Source organism: Phalacrocorax aristotelis, chromosome 2 (genome assembly GCF_949628215.1).
Source record: "Phalacrocorax aristotelis chromosome 2, bGulAri2.1, whole genome shotgun sequence".
Taxonomy (NCBI): Eukaryota; Metazoa; Chordata; class Aves; order Suliformes; family Phalacrocoracidae; genus Phalacrocorax; species Phalacrocorax aristotelis.
The window spans coordinates 110170602-110193228 of record NC_134277.1 but is presented as its reverse complement, the minus strand read 5'-3'; the positions used below and the strand labels follow the sequence as shown (position 1 = coordinate 110193228).

Sequence of the window (22627 nt, the reverse complement as noted above, 5' to 3'; positions counted from 1 at the left end):
TGAGTCTTAATTTTAAACATTAATTTTAAACATGTATTATTAAATTCCTAGAATAACAAGATTACCTATACCTGTCAACTGTTCTTTGAGGCTGAATGTAGAAGCCATAGCTAGGTCCAAGAGAGGCAGAAATAAATTTTGTTGCGGAAAGGACACCTGCTTTAACTGCAGTATTTCTGGATCACAGCCACTCACAAAGGACACTCCGGACCCTACACAGAGAGGAGAGGTAAAACAGGTTCTCTTACCCTGGAGAGGCAAACCAGGCTTTTTCCTAAATGAATTCTCACACCAATTCAGAACTGCAGAAGAGAAGTTAGTATTTTATGCACACGTTTTAGTAACTTGACCCACTTTTCTAAGTATTAAAAGTAACTTTTATTAAAAATAAGAATAAATTCTCTTTATAAATACAATCATTACTGTGTACACAATCCTCTTCAACACACACACTGTGGTATTAAAAATCAGTGACATTTACATAAAATACAGTATTAGTTTTCAACTGCGTAATTTCATACCCACATACATTATTTTGGACCAAAAAAGATCTGAATGACTTTGGGCTTTTTTTCAAAGGACAGAGCGGTATTTACAAGCAAACATGATCCAAACAGCACATGCAGATTCAGGGTACGTGAACACTCGTACACGAACTGCGAGTCGCACTTGGTCCCCCCTACAACAGATTATTTCTTCACAAAAAGGAGACCTATTTGACAAAAAGGAAAACAAAAGTAACAGATATTACCAACCTATTATTAAAATTTTCAATTATATATGTGTGGTTATTTCAAAGGTGACTAACACTCAACTAACGACGAGTGTCATGAGCCTGTCATTACAAATAATAATAATACTGTTCTGTAGTGCAGGGGCTGTTGTTTTGGAAGAAAACGAAGACCACCACTGATGATTTTTAACGACTGCAGATAAATTAAACTAACTCCTTGTTCCTTAATTTAACCCAGGAGAAGTCTATCATCACTGAACTCACTGATGTAACATAAAAGCTCTGTATGCCATGACCCATTAGAGGTACTACACAACTCTTCTTCCAGTTCTAATGTAAGGAAATTTATTTTCTTTAAATGTCACTATACAAAGAAACCTGAGTTGCAATTCAATTATGAGGAGTGGCTGAGGGAATTGGGATTGTTTAGTCTGGAGAAAAGGAGGCTGAGGGGAGACCTTATCGCTCTCTACAACTACCTGAAAGGAGGTTGTAGCGAGGCGGGGGTCGGTCTCTTCTCCCAATTAACTAGTGATAGGACAAGACGAAATGGCCTCAAGCTGCACCAGGGGAAGTTTAGGTTGGACATTAGAAAAAACCTCTTCACCAAAAAGGTTGTCGGGCATTGGAACAGGCTGCCCAGGGAGGTGGTTGAGTCTCCATCCCTGGAGGTATTTAAAAGAAGGGTAGATGTGGTGCTTGAGGATATGGTTTTGTGGTGGACTTGGCAGTGATATTGGACTCGATGATCTTAAGGCTGTTTTCCAACTTTAATGATTTTATGATTCTATGATTCTATTACTGTTTGGTTTTAACATATGTATCTTTTACATTTAGACTTACCGAAGACACGTGGCAAATGCTCTCCTGGCATTTCTGTACACAAAATGGATAGGAAACCCTTTAAATGTGTGACCATCAGGTACTGCTCTTCTTACAGCATCTTGAAACTCTTCGTTTCCTGCAGAAATGCTTGTTGTGCGTTCGAGCTCATAGGCTGCTAATGCTGGTGACAACAGATAGGACAGATGGTCATCCCAAACAGTAGAAAGGCCAAGATCCTGTGAGGCAAGTCACAGAGCAATGACAACCATGCAGAATGAACATTAGGATGTTAATAAGCTTGTATACTGTATAGATTCAAATAAATCCATGACAAATCTTCAGTTTGTGGTTAATGAAAGTGAATCCAGTAAGATTTGTATATTGATCACACACCAACGAATCAAACACTGCGAACAAAATATCAAACATTTACCAAGAAATGAAGTTAGACTACTAGAGTAAAACAAGGCCTGAGCTCAAACTACATGTTTCAGCTACAGTATCTCTGCATTAAATATAAGAAGAGCGTGCCTAACACACAGCAAAAATATGGGAATGATCAGCTAAAATTCACCTCACGTTTTTTCTCATGCCTCTCATGGATACCCACTTCTGAAAAAAACAACGCACAACAGCTCCCCAGAACACACACACGTGTACATGTACCTCCCTCCTACCATTCCACAAGAGCAAAGAAGTAGAAAAATCTACCATGTGTGTATTCAACATTGCATGAGATTCATACCCTGAGAATTACTTGCCACCCCAAAGGTTGAGCGTTGTGTGGGTTATAAAAGCAAAACCAACAAAAAAAAACATTAAACCCAGACATAAGCTAACAAAAGATTTAAAATATCATCTCCTTCATATCCAGCACAGGAAGAATCATTTCTGGCACACTATGTCTTGTAAAAATCTTGATAAAGGACAAAACTATCTTCTAGAAATACCTTGTTATTTTGTAAAGCAGTCAAAGATCATGAAAGCTGAAAGCTGGCTTTTATCTAGAGACCAAAAATATTTGTGATGGATAGGTGAACCCCACTGACAACCAGATTTGTTCTTCCTGGCTTTTACAGACCCCTTGTAGATAGTCAGCAGGTGCCAGTAAGCTCAAGATCACAACATAGAATGAGAGGCAAAGGCAAGGTGAGGGGAAGAGCCTGCAGACGAGGCTACAAAATCACCCCTGCAAATAATAAGTATGACTCTACACTAGCTCAGTACAGTCTTTCCAGACAATTTTTCAGTTATTTAACTTTTCACATACCACATTTCTGCAAAAGCTTATGGAAAACACATTGCAAAGAGAGGAGTATGCAACCTAAGAAATGGCTGTCCAAAACAAGCATACAGTAAGAAACCTGCACCTTTATTACCACAACAGATCAATGAAAATCTTTAAACCGTATTACCTTTCTGTGTTCAGAGACCAGTATTCTCAGCTGCAATTCTATCTCATTGCTTGTTACCGCAGCATCTACTGCAGAAGCACACAGAGGAGGAAAAGGGGGAACTGAAGATGTTGTTCCAGGGGAACATACTGATTTTATTGCTTCTCCACTCATGGGTTTCCACTTAGATTCATCGTGCAGGTCAAATACACAAACCTCCACAGCGTCAGAGGGCTGACAATTTCCAAGGAACTTCTGATGGTTGAAGATACAACCTATCGTGCAATAAGGATACAGTGGCTTGGGTTGTTCCACTACTGGAGGGTCATCAGGGTTTGTAGGTCTGTGGATGTACCTAATCAAAAACATTCAACTTCTTATTAATACACCTTATTTAAAGGCAAGGTAAAAATGTTTAGTTGAGACTGATATAAGCCACTTCTCCTTTTAAAAATAAAAGCCAAGTTTGTTAACATTTCTCCCCCCACCAAACTGTCATTCATTTATTTACAGAAAAGTAATTATACATATTTTGGAGGCATAACATACAATGAAATAACACACTACTTTTTCTTTAAATCTAGAAAAATAAGCAGATAGAATGTGCTGGGTTGGGCTGAGATAGAGTTAATTTTCTTCACAGTAGCAAGTACGGGGCTGTGTTTTTCATCTGTGCTGAAAACAGGGTTGGTAACACAGGGATGTTTTCATTACTGCTGAGCAGGGCTTACACAGGATCAAGGCCTTTTCTGCCTCTCACCCCACCCCACCAGCGAGTGGGCTGGGGGTGCACAAGAAGCTGGGAGGGGACACAGCTGGGACAGCTGACCCCAACTGACCAAAGGGATATTCCAATACCACATGACATCATGCTCAGCAATATAAAGCTGGGGGAAGAAGGAAGAAGGGGGAGACGTTGGGAGTTGCAGCGTTTTGTCTTCCCAAGAAACCATTACACGTGATGGAGCCCTGCTTTCCTGGGGATGGCTGAACATCTGCCTGCCCATGGGAAGTAGTGAATGAAATCCTTGTTTTGCTTTGCTTCCGTGTGTGGCTTTTGCTTTACCTATTAAACTGTCTTTATCTCAACCCACAAGTTATCACACTTTTGCTCTTCTGATTCTCTCCCCCATCCCACCAGAGGGTGAGCGAGCAAGCGGCTGCGTGGGGCTTAGTTGCTAGCTGGGGTTAAACGACAACGGTTCCTAAACAATCATGTCAGATCTCATCTCCTTCTTCACAAATGATGGCAGTGATAGCATCAATGGCAAACAGCTGCCAGAAGACATGAAACAGTTGCTATACTGTTATTAAAGCCACTGAAAACTATATTACACACTGTTGAAATATTTCACCTTACACTGAACCAGTTGTTTTCCAAACAACAGCAGTACACAAAAGAAGGATTCAAAGACTTTTGTCTTTGATTGCACGAGTTACATGACAGGGTGTAAAGATAAAAAGCAAAAAGCAACAACAAACAAAAACAGAGCATGCAAACCTCAATATATGTTGCTCAGTTTTCTTATACTCCTTCTACTCACCTATGTCCTGTTAAGCTCTCCCAAAAAGTAATTGTTCCATCAGTTCCACAAGTCATTACCCAAGTGTGCGGGACTCCTTTTGCTTTTGTTCCAACACACACAAAGGCTTCTAATCCAAACCCAAGAAGAAGACTGCACAGAAGGTTAGCATGATCTTCACAGTCACCCTAGGGAGTAAGCATTAGTGAGCTGGTTTTAGTAGCAGGCATGGATAAAATCTTAAAGAATACAGTGATATTTCTCTAATCATGATTTAACAAGCCATGCCTCCCTCACGTCTACCTAAAGCCTGTATCGAAGTCAGGATTTTAAGGTTTCAACTTGAAAAGTTTAAGTTTTCTGTAACAGAAAAAAATTGTTTAAAAATAGTAGTACATTCTAATTATATTTATATTTTTTATTCAAGTATACTGTATTAGTACTGGAAAACATTTCTTATGATTATAAAGATACCTTCAAGTAACCAAAACCAGAATCTACTCACCCATAAAGACATAACTAACATTCTAATTAAAAGCCAAAATGTACATAACGCAAATACCTGAGGTAATATTAGAAATTATGCTGTATTTTCACACCATTAGATAAAATCCGTTAATGAAATGTAATTCTATTGTAATTTTACTGCCTTGAATGTGTTGTCAAAGTTCATAAATGAAAAAAGGTAAAACAAATGCCCCCACAGATCTAACTGTGTAAGAGCTGTAAGTCATGTGTAGCTGCATTTCCCCTTCAACCAGGAAAAAAAGTTTCCTTCATAAATTTATTGCTACCATTGGAAATTCACAGAAATAAATTTCTGAATGTGATGTGCAATAATCTTTTTTATCTTAAGTTCTCTACAAATGTTAACTGTAAAGTAAGAAAAAAAATATCCATATGCAATGAACCCTTCATAATACAAAGCGCAGCATTCAGAAGTAGAACAGTACAGCTCTTCAGTCAAATATTATTCAGAATAGTGGAAAGGTAAAATTCAGTGTTCTCAGATGTATCTGTTCATTACACAGATAACCACAATCTTCCCCTACCATAATGTACAAGGGGAATATCCAGAAAAGTAGGTTTAAACAAATTTCTGGTGAACCTGTGTTCATTTAATAATGCCACATCACTTTCCACAAAAAGATTAATAATGGTCCAGCTGGTGTCTCAGGGGCTAAATCCAGCTATTTTCTATACTTCTGCCTGGGAGGAAACCCTTTCTCTGTGCCTCCAAACGTAACAGCCCTCAAACTCAAAGCTGCGACCACCACCTCTATTTGAAAGCCAGTGGGTAGCCAGTGGTGGCTTTATATGGTACCTATGCGTGGTGTGATATTCGGAGACAACAGCTAACGTCTGTCTGTGTGGTCTTTGAGACAGGTCTAAAAACTGGGATACACCTCCCACTGCCAAGAACAACAGATCTTTTTAATATAAACACATGAGTGAGATTGTTCTTGAATGCAGAAGTACCTCAGTGGCAATGAAAAGCATCGACCGCTCCAAAGAGGTATAAAAGGGATAGCTGTTACTTTTATTCATACAACAGAGGAGTGATAATCCAGAACGAGTTACAAATTTGTTTCATTTATTATAGTCATAGGATACAATTGACAGATCACTAAGAACTAGGCTGAAACTTTTAGTGAAAATCCCTATCTCGAAAAAAATGAATGCAAAGACTGTGAGTGTATTTTAGCCCATCAAAAAAAAAAAAAACCAACAAGTTTTTCAAAAGAAACTTTTCCAACTCTTCCTGGATTAGTCCAGAATTTAAATTAGTGGCCTGCACGCTAGCAGGGATTCATTGAATAGTTGTATGGGAACTTAGAAAAGCAAATGAAGAAAAGCAAGCTCATTGTCACACAGATAGATTGACAAATGGACCCCAACAATAGGAGTAAAGAAAGTCTACTCCAAAGCCCTCCTGTCTAGTATTTAACATTTGTTTCTCTTTAAAAAGGTCTTAGACAAGTTATTGTAATAGAATTCTCCAAATTTGATTTAACCCATGTATTTGCAGCCTGTTTTAAATTACCAACTTCAGTTAGAATATTATACCAACTCTATTATCACACAAAGACTGTTTTCACATACCTTGTTTCTACATAGAAAAGCGAGAAGGGTGCACCACTGTTCTTGTTTGCCGCCACCTCCTCCGATGATGGGAGCTCTTTCATAACCCAGGACACTGACAAATCGCGCTGCTTGTCTAGGAGTGTCTAGTAACCGGCCTGCTCGAAGTGGTCTGATATATGAACATACTGGACGGTTTACTCCATTTTCATCCTGAACATATAAAATATGTTTATTTGCCAGAGACACAAATGTTACAAAAGATTCATCTTAACTATCTTTTTTTTTGCTACAGGATTTATACTCCCTGAAATAAATAACACTGAAAAATGTTAAGACACAAAAATCCTTCTAGAATTAACACTCAAGGCCATTAAGGCAATCCATTTAGAGGGGCTTTACAGTTAGATTTTGCTGCTGGCTCTGCCACCAGTAGGACATTCTGGACTGAAAGTTCAAATGCCTGGAGCAGTACAGGTTGAACTTAATTTCCTTAAGTAGGTGAGGAATTGTTCATGCTCCATCCACTGTCGATTTCTGTATTATCATCAAACAAAAAACCGCCAAAGAAAAAACCCACCAGCCTCCAAAAACCTCAAATCCAACCAAAAAAAACCCCACATCAAAACCAAAATGCCCCCAAAACCACACATGCACCAAAACTCCCACCCCCCCAAAACACTCCCACCAAAGCATTAAGCACTCAGCACCTGATATTTCAGTTTAAAAGGTGTCTATTTGCGTCTGAATTTGAATGCTCTTTACCTCTTGTCATAACCACAAAAAACCAATAGATTACAATGATGTCACTCAATATATAAAAATTACGAGTAGTAATACTAAGAATTTCTAATTTCTTTGAAAAATGAAAAATTAATATGACTAGAAAAAGGTCTGTTTTCTACATGCTGCAGGGAGATATTATGATTATCAACTAGTAAAACTATTTGAAGCAGTATAAAACTCTTCTTTTCCTCACTGGGCTAAACTGGTACTTTTATGTTTGTATACTTAAAAAGGGACCAAAGCCTTTTAAATGTCTGCAGCTTCAGGAAACCACACTCTCATATTCTTTACTGTAGTCACATATTGCCCCCATTAAGGTTTTGTCATGCTTTTCCAGCAAGTTGGTATAAGAAAAAACACCATTTGTTTGAAGCTGACTGGAATCCTGTTGGAAATTATTTCAGAGCTAGAAAGCAACCAAAAAAAAAAAAAAAAAAAAATCACAAGAATGAATCATTGTTTATTTACTAGAGTTTTATATATGCAATGCATGCTTCTGCATTATGCCTACAAAGCTGGCCGATAACTAAACTATTAAACAATTCTGATAACCTCGCTTCTGTTCCCAGAAATGAGAAAGGCCATTAAAGGCAGTTTTACTAACATTTGCTATGGCCAGCGGGAGAATCAAGATAAACTCTCTACAGGTAGTGAGCTAGGAGGGGGCCTAGTTCCTATAATGTTCTGAAGGCTACCAGTTTCTAAACTGTCCTGTAACAAAGAACTTAGTCCTCTAATCATATCCACAAACCTCTCCCTCCAACCTTCTTCCAAATCCTACTGTAGCTTTGTGGGTGCAGAAAGTGGAATACCATTAATTCACACATTGCTTTATTCTCAAAATAGTACAGATCCCATTTTTGCCTCATGTCCCCAGCCAAACTCCCAGTTCTAGAATTCCCTGTTTAATTATGTATTTTGGTTCTCCACTGTGAAAGCCTTTGTATTGGGTCTGGCTGGGATGGAGTTAATTTTCTTCCTAGCACCCCCTATTGTGCTTTGTTTTAGATTTGTGACCAAAACAGTGTTAGTAACACACCAGTGTTTTAGCTATTGCTGAGCAGTGCCTACACAGCATCAAGGCCTTCTCTGTCTCCCATTCTGCCCCAACATGGAGTAAGTTCAGGATGGACAAGAGGCTGGAGGGGACACACCCAGGACAGCCAACCTGAACTGACCAAAGGGATATTCCATGCCATGTAGCATCATGTTCAGCAATAAAACTGGTGGGCATGGAGAACATGTTCTCTAAACTAGGCCATGCTTGGAGACTTGCTGGGTACCAGCCTGCTGGTGGGAGGTGGGAAGTGATTGTCTTTGCATCACTTCGCATCACTTTCCCTCCCTTCTTCCTTTCTTTCCTTCACTTATTAAACCCTCTTCATCTTGACCCGTGAGTTTTTCCTCACTTTTGCCCTTCCCCTTCTCTCCTCCATTCCGCTGGGGTGGAGTGAGAGAGTGACTAGCAGGTGGCTCAGCTGCTGGCTGGGATCAACCCACCACACCCTTATTTGGAAGTTCACATCACTACTGAATGCTCAGGGTACAGCCAGAATGGAAGCCGTTGCTTTACTGAAAAGAGTAGGCAGGGATCGCTTCAGAAAGTTACTTTGAGATAATAAGCTAACGCTCATTATCTGTGGTAGGAAAATTGCTACCACACAAGATGAATTGACGGCACTAAAAATGCAAAGGATCATACCATTCCGTTTACTGAGGAACAGTTACCGAGGAGCAACTGATGCACAGTAATTTATTAGCCTACAGTAATTATGTCTGTAGCTAGCATGCAACATTAAGCAGACAGATCGCTTTACAGACCACACCAAGCTCAAATATTGTACGGATCTGTTCTAATAGATTTAATTAAGTCCATTTTTTATAACTTTCTTATCTGGTATAAAACCTGTTTGAAACAGTTTGCACAGATCACTTAAGCCTTTGCCATTCATGAGTATTCAAGCAAAAGACTAAACAGGCTTTTCATCACCTCATGCATCAGAAGTGGTTGGAGCAACCCTTCTTTCTGCATCATGCTACTGAGCTTCAATATACATATAAAAGTTCAAGCCTTACAAATTTCATTTTTTGCATGATATACCACACGTGGTCCTGACTTGAATGTCATAAATCTATACAGATTCTATATACACAGAAACTTCAAAATATACCTAACAATAAAAAGGTAACTTAAAAGAAAGGATTGGTCTATCTTCAAAATTTACAAACCTGTGCAAAAATCTTTACTAGCCTCACATTGTGCGTAGGTCTTATCTGTAGGTACTCCCTCCACCACTGTTTAGCATACACAAGAAATAATCGTTCTTTTTCTGCTGTCTTCTGACGTTCCAAGGCAAACTGCAGGTAAGAAAAGCATAACCAATCACACACGTATTAATTCCAAACAGGGAAAAAAAACCCATAATCAGTACACTAACACCAAATCGGGCCTAAGTAACACACAGCTTAATATTTAGTGTGCCATGCAAATGCTGAAGAATAATATTTTTAAATGAAAATCCAATGAACAAAAACCTTAAGTTCTTGTTTGTAGGCTCATATATCAAGCTTGACTGAAGAAGTGTTCATCTTATGTGATACATTTCTGTACAGAAGGATTGCTCAGCTTTTGATGGGCAGAAGAGTATCTGCATACAGCTTCAGGCCAACATTTACTGGTTTTCCAGGCAGAATAGCTGACTTGAAATTATCATTTCAAATGGGGGAGAGAGCAAGAAAACATATACTACCTGAAGAAAATTAGGTATATTGCATCTTTTTTTCCTGCTTAAAGTTTTGAATCCAGTAAGTAGAAAAACTACTGAAGAAGTATTTCAGACAAAGTAATGTTCAGTATAAACAAACTGGTTTCAAAAAAGGTAACTATATTTAAGTTCAATGAGGGGTAAAGTACTGAACATTCAAAAATCCACTGCCCTCAATATTTATGTAAGTAATTCTATGCTGAGTTTCCCCCCAGACCCACCAAAAGAAGTCAGCCCTCCCCAAAATTACTTACTTGAGTATTAGTTATTTCTGGAGACAGGGTCTTATTAAGTTGTGGATACATTTCCAGTCTGATGTTTAAAACACCAACAGAAACCTTCGATTCTGTACCTTTGAACCAAAATAAATTTTGATCAGTTCTCTAAAATTCATTTTGCTTAGGACATTTCAGCCATGAAGGACCAAATAATTAATATTTTAACTACAGAATCACAAAAAATAACTCAACTTCTTTAAATATACGCAAAATATTGGAACAGGCTGCCCAGAGAGGTGGTGGAGTCACCATCCCTGGAGGTGTTCAAAAACATGTAGACGTGACACTTCAGGTCATGGTTCAGGAGGCCTGGGGGTGTTGCGCTGGCAGTTGGACCTGATGATCCTACAGGTCTTTTCCAACCTTAACGATTCTATAACTATATGAAAATAAGCATCTTTATTTAAATTTCAGGCTCAAATGAGGCTGTAAGAAAGCATAACCTGGCCAAAAAGCAGACATCTAGATCTGAGCTAATTAACCAAGGCCCTCTTTACAGCCAGTACCAGGACATATGAGATGAATGGCACTCTAGAAATGTCTAGAATTGACATCCAAAACACAGTAGGAATCACACACTGTAAAAGTGCCTATTCCTACTGCTACACAGGTAGCTCAAATGTAAGTAGTTGGAAATAAGTGAAGGTCATCTTCCCCAAGATACAGTTTATTCTGACCGACCGAGAGCGCCACACAAATAGAAATAATAAACTTAAAAAAAACCAAAATCCAACAAATGAACCACAAAACCCCAGAATCCAAATGTTGTTGCATAATGCTGAAAATTTAGATTTACATGAAGAACAGGAAGCATTACAAAACAATAGAGAGATGGGATTATAAGCAATACAAGCAACAGAAGTCTCACAGAGTAGTTTGTAAATTTATCTGAGATGGCAGCACGCTTTGATGTTCTTGATGCGTTTTGTACAATGACAAGACTTCAGAAGAGGAGAAAAAGCAATGGATTTACTGGATTGATACTTTTTATTTGGAAATAAAGCTAATGATAACTAGATTTAACTCTTCCCATCACTCACTCACTCGACTATTAAACTCAACTTATTTTTTAGGCATTTCCAAGCCATTATAAATAAAAAGCTCTCCATTTGAGAGACTATCCAAACCCACACTGCTTACTAAAGTTTTGGCAATAGTCAGCATTTTCAGAAGGAAATGAGGCTAACAAACAAACTTACTCGATTTGTGTTCACTGGATAAAACCCTGCACGAAATTAACAAAATAAGAAAGGCAGGCAATAGTGATAATAATCAGGAATAACTTATGTAGTATATCCAATCTTCAAAATGTTTTTAAGGTACAATTTAATCTCTTTTGAAACTATGAAGGACTGCTCACCTACCTCACAGGTAGAGAAACTACGATAAAGCATATTCAGAAGACTCATCCGCTACTACTCAGACTCTGGGATAGCTAGAGTAGGAAGTCATGATAGGTTGAGTCTTAGATCTAATCTTTATCCACTAAATATCTTAAAAGCGTAGGTTGGAACTCCTAAAAAGGGGAGTGGGGACAAGATATACACAAAAAATACACATATATACTAACTAAGCACCTAAAGGAAGGTGTTCAGCCTTTCTGTCAGAAAACGTGCTTCCAGCTACTGGAATAAATGGCAGCACAGCAGACGTCAACTTCTCCATCCATTGCTAGTTTGCTAGGAAAGGGACACAAGCTAGATTTTACTCTTCAGTACGCTGGTCTGATATATTCCTGGCGATGAACTGGTTGATTTTTGTTTGGTTTGTTTTTGATAACTTATCCAGATTTTGCAGAAAATCAGTAGTGAGAGTTTCCAGAAATAGGGACCATTATTACACAGGATCTGAAACATACATTTTTAGTATTGTGCTGGTTTTGGCTGAGAAGGGGTTAATTCTCCTCACTGTGGGGGTCGGCTACCTTTCCAGCTTCCCGCGCTCTGCCGCGTGGCGTGGCAGGGGGGGCTGGGAGGGGCAGGGCCATGGTGGGGGCGGCTGACCCCAACTGGCCAATGGCAGGTTCATTCCATACTATGTGACACCATGGCCAATATATTGAGGGCGGGCAGTGGCAGCACGGGGGGGCGGGGCGGCGCGGCGCGGCGTGGCGTGGCGTGGCGTGGCGTGGCGTGGCGTCGGGTCGGCGGGCGGCTGCGGCGCATGCGGTTTGTTTCGGCGGTTCGTTCCCCCCCTCCCTCCCCCCTCCCCCGGGGCTTTGCGCCTCTCGTTGTTCGTCTTTACATTGCATTTCTACTGTTGTTTCTTTTAATTTTAATTATTAAACTGTTCTTATCCCAACCCACGAGCGTTACCCTTCTGATTCTCTCCCCCATCTACCGGTGGGGGAGTGAGCGAGCGACTGTGTGGGGCTGAGCTGCCGCTAAACCACAACAGTCTTTTTGGCACCCAACGTGGGGCTCAAGGGTTGGAGATAACAACAGCTGCTGGTCACAGCACCATGTTGTCCTTTTTGCAGTTGGTGTTAAAAATCGGTGTTGGTTGTTTGAGTCTGCTGTGTTCTGCTGTGATTAGTAATGTTTTGCCTACAAGATTTGTTATACAAACACTCGTTTTCAGCTTTATCTGGTATTTGGGGTTTTTGCTGAAACCGTTACTGTACTTCGGATACCACCTTGTTGAGGCAATTAGCAATTATACCTCCTCCTCTGAGAGATTTTATATGGAGGAAATACAGAATAGTACCTTTGCAACTTTGTTCTATGATGTCTGTGCCTTTGTTACAACAACGTTTTTGTATCTTGAACATCCTTGGGTGGTTAAGGTGCACTTATTGTTAGTTTTTGGGCATGTTGTTTTGGTTTTGACTAAGCAACTTAAGAATATCACCCAGAAATCTGCCCCGAGGCTTGATAGTTACGAGTGGCAGGGCATGTGGGATAGCATAGCAAATACCCAGGGCAGTGGGCACCCACAGTGTTTTGGAGTTTCACCCCCAAACAACTGCAGAATCTTAAAAAAATAGTAGAACATTTGGAGAAAGTATGTTGTTACCCTGGGAACCCCAGAGAGACACAGATAACTGCAACATGCTGGGGTCTGGCCCATGCATACCGAGCCCTGCTCAACAGTATTCCGTGCCCCCAGGGGGAAGAGAATGTCTGTGGATTGAAATGCAAAGTGACTGGCACTGTTGTCACTCCAGCCCTGACGACAGGCACTGCAGCCACTCACTGGAGCTGTCTCAGAGAATCAACCCGTACCAGTATCAGTTGCCCCAATACACAAGAGGAAATATTGGAAGCGGACATCAACTAGTTTAGAACGGGATGATGAAAAAGCAGGGCCATCACGAGGAGAGGAGGAAGAAGTCATAAATGAAATAGAGACCGCCCGATCCCTGTCCTTGAGCGAGTTGCGAGATATGCGAAAAGATTTCAGCTGTCATTCAGGTGAGCACATTGTCACCTGGCTGCTCCGATGCTGGGATAATGGGGCCAGTAGCCTGGAACTAGAGGGAAAAGAAGCCAAACAATTGGGATCCCTTTCTGGGGAAGGGGGCGTTGACAAAGCAATTGGAAAAAAACCACAAGCCCTCAGCCTCTGGAGGCGACTCCTGTCTGGAGTGAAGGAAAGGTATCCCTTTAAAGAAGATGTTACATATCGTCCAGGAAAATGGACAACTATGGAGAAAGGCATCCAGTATCTGAGGGAATTAGCTGTGTTTGAGGTGATTTATGGTGACCTAGACGATCAACGGTCATCCAAAGATCCAGATGAAGCCGAGTGCACACGACCCATGTGGCGGAAGTTTGTACGGAGCGCACCATCTTCGCATGCAAACTCATTGGCAGTGATGTCCTGGAAAGATGACGAGACACCAACGGTGGCAGAGGTGATAGATAGACTCCGGGATTACGACACAAATATCTCTTCCTCGCTTGTCTCTGCTGTGGAGATACTATCCCAAGAGGTCCAGCAACTCAAAGAAGATCTGTCCTACTCCCCACCTCGACAGAGCAGTGTCTCAGCTGTTAGGAATAAGCGTCCTTTGGCTCAAAGAAGGGGATACACACCACGGGCCACCCTATGGTTCTACCTGCGTGACCACGGAGAGGACATGATGAGGTGGGATGGCAAGCCTACTTCGACCCTACAGGCACGAGTAAATGAACTGCAAGGAAGAACAGTCACTCAGGGAGGCTCTTCCAGGAAAGCTGCTGCTCCAGTTTCCAGCGAGCAAGTCCTCAGACAGAGGAGTAGAAGCACAGATTTTATTTCTAAGTGTAATAGAGGGACTCCTGATTGACATTTACAGGAAGTGAGTTGTGACTGCCATGATCAGGACTAGAGGGGCCCTGCCTCCAGCAGGGTGGAGGAAAGGGATAACCGGGCTTACTGGACTGTGTGGATCCGATGGCCTGGCACGTCCGACCCACAGGAGTATAAAGCTTTAGTGGACACCGGCGCACAGTGCACCTTAATGCCATCAAACTATATAGGGGCAGAACCCATCAGCATTGCTGGAGTGACAGGGGGATCCCAAGAGCTAACTGTATTGGAGGCCGAAGTGAGCCTAACTGGCAATGAGTGGCAGAAGCACCCCATTGTGACTGGCCCAGAGGCTCCGTGCATCCTTGGCATAGACTACCTCAGGAGAGGGTATTTCAAGGACCCAAAAGGTTACAAGTGGGCTTTTGGTGTAGCTGCCTTGGAGAAGGAGGAAACTGAACAGCTGTCTACCTTGCCCGGTCTCTCAAAGGACCCTTCTGTGGTGGGGTTGCTGAAGGTCAAAGAACAACAGGTGCCAATCGCCACCACAACAGTGCACCGGCCGCAATATCGCACCAACAGAGACACTCTGATCCCCATCCATAAACTCATTCACCAACTGAGGAGCCAAGGAGTCATCAGTAAGACCCACTCACCCTTTAACAGTCCCATATGGCCAGTGCGGAAGTCTAATGGAGAGTGGAGACTAACAGTAGACTATCGTGGCCTGAATGAAGTCACTCCACCGTTGAGTGAGGCTGTGCCAGACATGCTAGAACTTCAATATGAACTGGAGTCAAAGGTGGCCAAGTGGTATGCCACAATTGATATTGCTAATGCATTCTTCTCAATCCCTCTGGCAGCAGAGTGCAGGCCACAGTTTGCTTTCACATGGAGGGGCGTCCAGTACACCTGGAATCGACTGCCCCAGGGGTGGAAACACAGTCCTACCATTTGCCATGGACTGATTCAGACTGTACTGGAACAGGGAGAAGCTCCAGAACACCTTCAATACATTGCTGACATCATTGTGTGGGGCAACACAGCGGAAGAAGTTTTTGAGAAAGGTGAGAAAATAGTCCAAATCCTTCTGAAGGCTGGTTTTGCCATAAAACAAAGTAAGGTGAAGGGACCTGCACGAGAAATCCAGTTCTTAGGAATCAAATGGCAAGATGGTCGTCGTCAGATTCCAATGGATGTGATCAACAAAATAGCAGCCATGTCTCCACCAACTAGCAAAAAGGAAACACAAGCTTTCTTGGGCGTTGTGGGTTTTTGGAGAATGCATATTCCAAATTACAGTCTGATCGTGAGCCCTCTCTATCAAGTGACCCGGAAAAAGAATGATTTCAAATGGGGCCCTGAGCAACGACAAGCCTTTGAACAGATTAAACGAGAAATAGTCCATGCAGTAGCTCTTGGGCCAGTCCGGGCAGGACAAGATGTAAAAAATGTGCTCTACACTGCAGCCGGGGAGAATGGCCCTACCTGGAGCCTCTGGCAGAAAGCACCTGGGGAGACCCGGGGTCGACCCCTAGGGTTTTGGAGTCGAGGATACAGAGGGTCTGAAGCCCGCTATACTCCAACTGAAAAAGAGATATTGGCAGCATATGAAGGGGTTCGAGCTGCTTCAGAAGTGGTTGGTGCTGAAGCACAGTTGCTCCTGTCACCCCGACTGCCAGTGCTGGGCTGGATGTTCAAAGGAAACATTCCCTCTACACACCATGCAACTGATGCTACGTGGAGTAAATGGGTTGCACTGATCACCCAGCGGGCTCGAGTAGGAAACCCCAGTCGCCCAGGAATCTTGGAAGTGATTATGGACTGGCCAGAAGGCAAAGATTTTGGATTATCACCAGAGGAGGAGGTGACACGTGCTGAAGAAGCCCCACTGTATAACACACTGCCAGAAGATGAGAAGCAATATGCCCTGTTCACTGATGGGTCCTGTCGCCTTGTGGGAAAGCACCGGAGATGGAAGGCTGCTGTATGGAGTCCTACACGACAAGTAGCAGAAACTGCTGAAGGAGAAGGTGAATCGAGCCAGTTTGCAGAGGTAAAGGCCATCCAGCTGGCCTTAGACATCGCTGAACGGGAAAAGTGGCCAGTGCTCTATCTCTGTACTGACTCCTGGATGGTGGCAAATGCCTTGTGGAGCTGGCTGCAGCAATGGAAGCAAAGCAACTGGCAGCGCAGAGGCAAACCCATCTGGGCTGCCACATTGTGGCAAGATATTGCTGCCCGGGTAGAGAAACTGGTTGTAAAGGTACGGCATGTGGATGCTCACGTCCCCAAGAGTCGGGCCACTGGAGAACATCGAAACAACCAGCAGGTAGATCGGGCTGCCAAGATTGAAGTGGCTCAGGTGGATCTGGACTGGCAGCATAAGGGTGAACTATTTCTAGCTCGGTGGGCCCATGACACCTCAGGCCATCAAGGGAGAGATGCAACATACAGGTGGGCTCGTGATCGAGGGGTGGACTTGACCACGGATATTATTGCACAGGTTATCCACGAATGTGACACATGCGCTGCAATCAAGCAAGCGAAGCGGGTAAAGCCTCTGTGGTATGGGGGACGATGGCTGAAATATAAATATGGGGAGGCCTGGCAAATTGACTATATCACACTCCCACAGACCCGCCAAGGCAAGCGCCATGTGCTTACAACGGTAGAAACAACGACTGGCTGGCTGGAAACATATCCTGTCCCCCACGCCACTGCCCGGAACACTATCCTGGGTCTTGAGAAACAAGTCCTGTGGCGACACGGCTCCCCAGAGAGAATTGAGTCAGACAACGGGACTCATTTCTGAAATAGCCTCATAGACACCTGGGCCAAAGAGCATGGCATTGAGTGGGTGTATCACATCCCCTATCACGTACCAGCCTCTGGGAAAATTGAACGGTACAATGGACTGGTAAAAACTACACTGAGAGCAATGCGGGGTGGAACATTCAAGCACTGGGATACACATTTAGCAAAAGCCACGTGGTTAGTCAACACGAGGGGATCTGCCAACCGAGCTGGCCCTGCCCAGTCAGAAATCCTACGTACTGTGGAAGGGGATAGAGTCCCTGTAGTGCACACAAAAAGTATGCTGGGCAAAACAGTCTGGGTTCTTCCTGCCTCCGGCAAAGGCAAACCCATTCGTGAATTGCTTTTGCTCGAGGACCTGGGTGCACTTGGTGGGTGATGCGGGAGGATGGAGAAATCCGATGTGTGCCTCAAGGGGATTTGATTTTGGGTGAAAACAGTCAATGAACTGAATGGCATAATGTGAACTGCTATATAATACTGTGTGTCACCTCTGTGTTGTATCAATGGTATCAGAGTACGAGCCTCCCAACCCATGGAAGATCAACTATGAAACAAGCCGTGCAGCAGTGATGGAACGATGACTGACTCGGTATGCAGCAACCCAACGCCACACACCATCTCTCCCACCCGGAAAGACTGATACAACAGATGGAGCCCAGAGTCATGGACTGGGTGAACTCAATGGACATTTTAATGGACATTTTACAGGGAAGATCCATGAACTAAGGGAATGATGTCTGTGTATTATGTTAAAGGATGGGAAGGGGAGGGGTGGTGGTTGGTACGGTTGTATTGCATCATATGGGACCTGGGCATGGTGTAAATGGTATGGAATAAGGGGTGGAGAATGTGCTGGTTTTGGCTGAGAAGGGGTTAATTCTCCTCACTGTGGGGGTCGGCTACCTTTCCAGCTTCCCGCGCTCTGCCGCGTGGCGTGGCAGGGGGGGCTGGGAGGGGCAGGGCCATGGCGGGGGCAGCTGACCCCAACTGGCCAATGGCAGGTTCATTCCATACCACGTGACACCACGGCCAATATATTGAGGGCGGGCAGTGGCAGCGCGGGGGGGCGGCGCGGCGTCGGGTCGGCGGGCGGCGAGCGGCTGCGGCGCGTGCGGTTTGTTCCGGCGGTTCGTTCCCCCTCTCCCCTTCCCTCCCCCCTCCCCCGGGGCTTTGCGCCTCTCGTTGTTCTCCTTTACATTGCATTTCTACTGTTGTTTCTTTTAATTTTAATTATTAAACTGTTCTTATCCCAACCCATGAGCGTTACCCTTCTGATTCTCTCCCCCATCTACCGGTGGGGGAGTGAGCGAGCGACTGTGTGGGGCTGAGCTGACGCTAAACCACAACAAGTATTTTGATAACAGAAACATCCGACTGTTAGTCTTCTACATATTTTCTAAGGATACCTTATAGTAACTTAGGGGTTGAACTAAAATCAAACTACAACACAAATATGCCTTTAAGCTTATAAGCAAGCTCAGTACCCAATGTTTTAAGTCATCATTACAGCCTTATTATTTATCCTTACCTACACCCAGGAGTTCAACAGCAACATTTGTTATGCCATTCTCAGCAGCCAAGACAGATCGCCACTCCATGAAATAGGATGCTACTAGTGTTGTCTCACCAAATGTGTCCGTTTTGATCAGAACCATATGTACTGGATCACATATAGATAACATAGTGGTTGCATCCACCATTTTACTTCCATCACCTGCCATTATTAAGCCAAGATAAGATAACAAGAATATTATCATCCCAAGTCCTCCTCAAAAGTTAAAAAGTATGCATTTACATTCAGTGCATACATTGCATTTTAAGAAAAATCTCACGTCCAGAAGCATAAGCAATGATCTCATCTTACAATCAAACTCAGTTTAGGACAGAGCTACAGAAAGATTACACTTAATTTATAGAGAAAATAAAAATAATCCTATAGCTGAGTACTCCAATGTAACTGGTTCAACTGCACAAAAATTAAAACAGAATTAGCATTCAAGAAAATAAAGGGTAAAGCACCATTAAGTAAAAGAAACTTTAAAATATTCTTTTAATAAGTTGGAATGTGTCAGGTCAACTTACATCACTATCTAGGAGACAACTTTCCTGTAGTTAAGCTTGACCCTGTGATATAAACCACTCCATGAGCAGCAGAATTAACAAAGTGTGCCTTCCTTTGAATTTGTGGCATATTCATTCCCTTTGCCAATTCCAACTGCAATTACTCTGGCTTTCTGTTCCCTGATACTCCATAAGCTACCCTGGGTTTCTACAGGATTCAGACAATAACCAGAAGTCTTTTCATAACATATTTAGCTCCTACCATGTTCCCTGGCTACCAACAGAAGAACAGTTAATACAGCCTGTGGACAACTGACTCTTCTGCAGGTGTTTGCCAGCTAGTAGGCAAACTGAACTCATGCTGATGTTCTTCCTTCTGTATGACAACAAATTTACATTTCCCTTCTTCACTTGTGAGCACAAAGTTAATGCAAATCACAGCGACCTTAGGACCTCTTGTCATCTCTGAGACTATTATCTCACTGTCAGTTATGGATAAAGTTGGTCAAATTCAAAAGTTATTTTAGAGTGGAGAAGAAGGAAAAGAAGAGGCAAGAGTAGAGAAAGATCTACAAGTGGCATAACCTAATACAGTCACCAGTTTCCTTAGGAAAACATGATAAAAAATAGGAAAGCAAGGCACTAAATAATATCAAACATATTTCACAATAACTCTGAAGTCAGAAAAAAACCCAACAGCACCAGCTTTAAACCCACAATATTCCTTACCTAGGCTATCCTTGTGTACTTCAAGTAAAAAACCATCATGAAAATCCGGCTCACAGGCACAGGGCACAGGTTTAGAACGGAATCGCTGATTTCGAAAATGTAAACACAGAGTGAAGGTAGAACAGACTTGGCCAGGCAGAGGCTCCGGTTCCTGAAGATGTTCCAGAAAAGCTTTTCCACCCAAAACCTGAAGGTAAAGATACCTCCGTGTTGGGTCAATGTTAGCTGTAAAGCGTAGCAATGAAAATAAAGAGACTGCAAACAGATCTTAGGAAGCATGTTAAATATCAGTTAACTAACAGGAGTCTAGAAAAATAAACTTTTTTGAAACAAGTGCTCAGGAGAAAGTGAGTTTAAAATATACGGAAGTTATCTTAATGTAAAATAAATGAAATTATTAAGAGTCACATTTTATGCAACACTAATTTCTGCTGCTTACATAAATTTACTTCCTGCAGATGAGGAAAAATATCCACCTTTATGCCGGTTCATACTGGATTACTAATTCAGAGTTCAAAAATCCTAGACTTCAAATTTCTCTCAAAACTATGATCCAAATACTAAAATGAACAAGCAACATACTTTTTTTCAAAACTGGTGGTTCTCTGTCAACAAAATGTGTTGATGGTTTTGGAGCTGAAGTCCTCTCCTTTTCATTCGCATCCTGGAATTACAATTAAGACTTTTTAAGGCATCAAGAGATGTGACAATGCTCTTACCGCAGCCTTCTAAAAATTAAAGAAGCCTCCATTTCAGCTGAATGCTGTTCCTCAGATATGCTCCCTTCTAGTACTTGAGATGTAATGAAACTGAACAAATACTTTCAAAGCAGTATCATCATTAAACCAATTTTGGCGTATGCATTAAGCTGTTTGCTCTTAGTGTGTCACAAATCAGTAAAGCCATTACAAACCTTTAGACGTAGCAAGTTTTCACTTTGTCAAAACACCAAGTCTGTATGAGGAATAAACAAAAATAGTTTCACGCTTCAAAAGCTACTTACAGTTACAAATTTAAGTTCCTTCATAACATCATCAATGATTCCTCGTTGCCTTAAGGCTTTTATCAGGTCTTCTGTGGATAACTGCTGATGCTCAGGTGCTAGCTCTTCACGTATTGTCTCAGCAAGAACTTCTTTTATCCTGCCATGGACATCCATCTGAAAGAAAATCCACTATATGTTACAAATACAAGCTCTTTAAATGGTAGCAGCTATGACTAAAGAGTCACTCTCTAAGACTAAAACTATTCTTCTAGGAACACAGAAATAACTACACCAAAATACTAACCCTTTCAGAATTAATCAAATGAGTCACTATCTCACCAAAGCAGCTCTACCAGTTAAAAAGAAATCATGAGCACACTAAACCTGAGCATTTTCACTGCTCTTAACAGCATCCCCTGCCTTGAACTTCCCTCCTTACAAAGAGGTCTGCAAATCCATCAATTATAAAATGGTCACTGTTTTAATTTCTTGTCTCCCTCAAAATTCAGACTTAGGATAATAGTTTCTTATTTTTTAAGGGGAAAAGTACACCTTTATATACTCATAGGTAAGGCACAAAAGTAGGAAAACTCCACTGCAAACTTCCCCTATGCTTAAATGAAGTCAGAGAATTTCTGTCCTTCACCTTAGCTACAAAACTGCGTGGATTTGTGTAAAGCTGTTTCAGGAGGGATGGAGGGATGGAGGGATGTTAAGGCCACAGCCGCTGGGACCTGAAATACTTTACGACAGGTGAGTTAAAGTATTGGTATTTATTCCCCCATCAATCCAAGACCCTGCCCAAGAACGTCACTCAAAAAGCAGCAAGAAAAAAAAAAGCGCCCCAGCCTCGGGGTGCTGACCCCGCTGCTGTCCTCTCCCTGCCCCGACCGGGGCAGCCACGCAGAGTGAGGGAGCAGCAACCGGGCGGGAAGGGGGCGGCGGGGGGCTCGGCTCCCCTCTCCGTAGCGCAGGGAAACGGGATGAGGCGAGGAGCGGGGGCGGTAGGAGGCGGCGAGGAAAAGGCCTCTTGCGAGGGGGGCGTAACGGCCAGTAAGGCAAAACGGCGCCTGGAAACCATCTCAAGTAGGAAAAACAAAGCAGGGCAAGGGAGCGGTCAGGCTGCGTGCCCTGCCGCCGCCTCAGCGGGCACGGCTGGCGATGGGGGCTGCACCACCGACATGGGAAGCAGCAAAGCCCAGCCCGGCCAGGCCCCCCCCTTTCCCTTTCCCCTTCCCTCCAGGGTTTCCCCTATCTCCACTGCCGAGATGCCCCCACCTTGAGCAGCTGCTGGTGGATGATCTGCTTCAGCTCGGAGGCTTTCTCCGGTGGCAAGGACATGGCGGCCGCGCAGGGGAGCAGCCGCCGCGCTTCCCGCCCCGGGAGGAGCGGGTGGGGCCCCGCCCCCAGCCG

At 42.9% G+C, this 22627-nt stretch overlaps 1 protein-coding gene across 2 annotated transcripts; it reads right to left on the bottom strand.

Moving 5' to 3' along the window:
- Nucleotides 1-354: 354 nt before the first annotated feature.
- Nucleotides 355-22605, bottom strand: CEP76 (centrosomal protein 76). Of its 2 annotated transcripts, none has more exons than XR_012659156.1 (12): nt 22493-22605; nt 21233-21388; nt 20812-20893; nt 20230-20454; nt 18968-19153; nt 10363-10460; nt 9573-9701; nt 6579-6770; nt 4497-4663; nt 2974-3307; nt 1577-1739; nt 355-712 (listed from the first exon to the last, which is right to left on the bottom strand). XR_012659156.1 is itself a non-coding variant. In XM_075084630.1 (12 exons), exons 1-12 carry the CDS (start codon nt 22553-22555, stop codon nt 574-576), a joined length of 1989 nt encoding a protein of 662 aa, XP_074940731.1. In that variant the 5' UTR covers nt 22556-22605; the 3' UTR covers nt 355-573. The 2 variants fall into 2 exon arrangements, 1 of the variants encoding a protein (XP_074940731.1); XM_075084630.1 differs by having other exon boundaries at nt 1577-1794.
- Between the last annotated feature and the right edge of the window lie 22 nt (nt 22606-22627).

What these genes read in the sequence shown, in the direction of transcription:
- CEP76 (XM_075084630.1), bottom strand. Translation starts at nt 22,555, where the DNA reads ATGTCCTTGCCACCGGAGAAAGCCTCCGAGCTGAAGCAGATCATCCAC. An exon ending in AGTACACAAGGATAGCCTAG is followed by an intron (nt 19,154 to 20,229) that starts GTAAGGAATATT and finishes TAATAATGGCAG; the next exon opens with GTGATGGAAGTAAAATGGTG. An exon ending in TGGTCTCTGAACACAGAAAG is followed by an intron (nt 1,795 to 2,973) that starts GTAATACGGTTT and finishes CTTGCCTCACAG; the next exon opens with GATCTTGGCCTTTCTACTGT.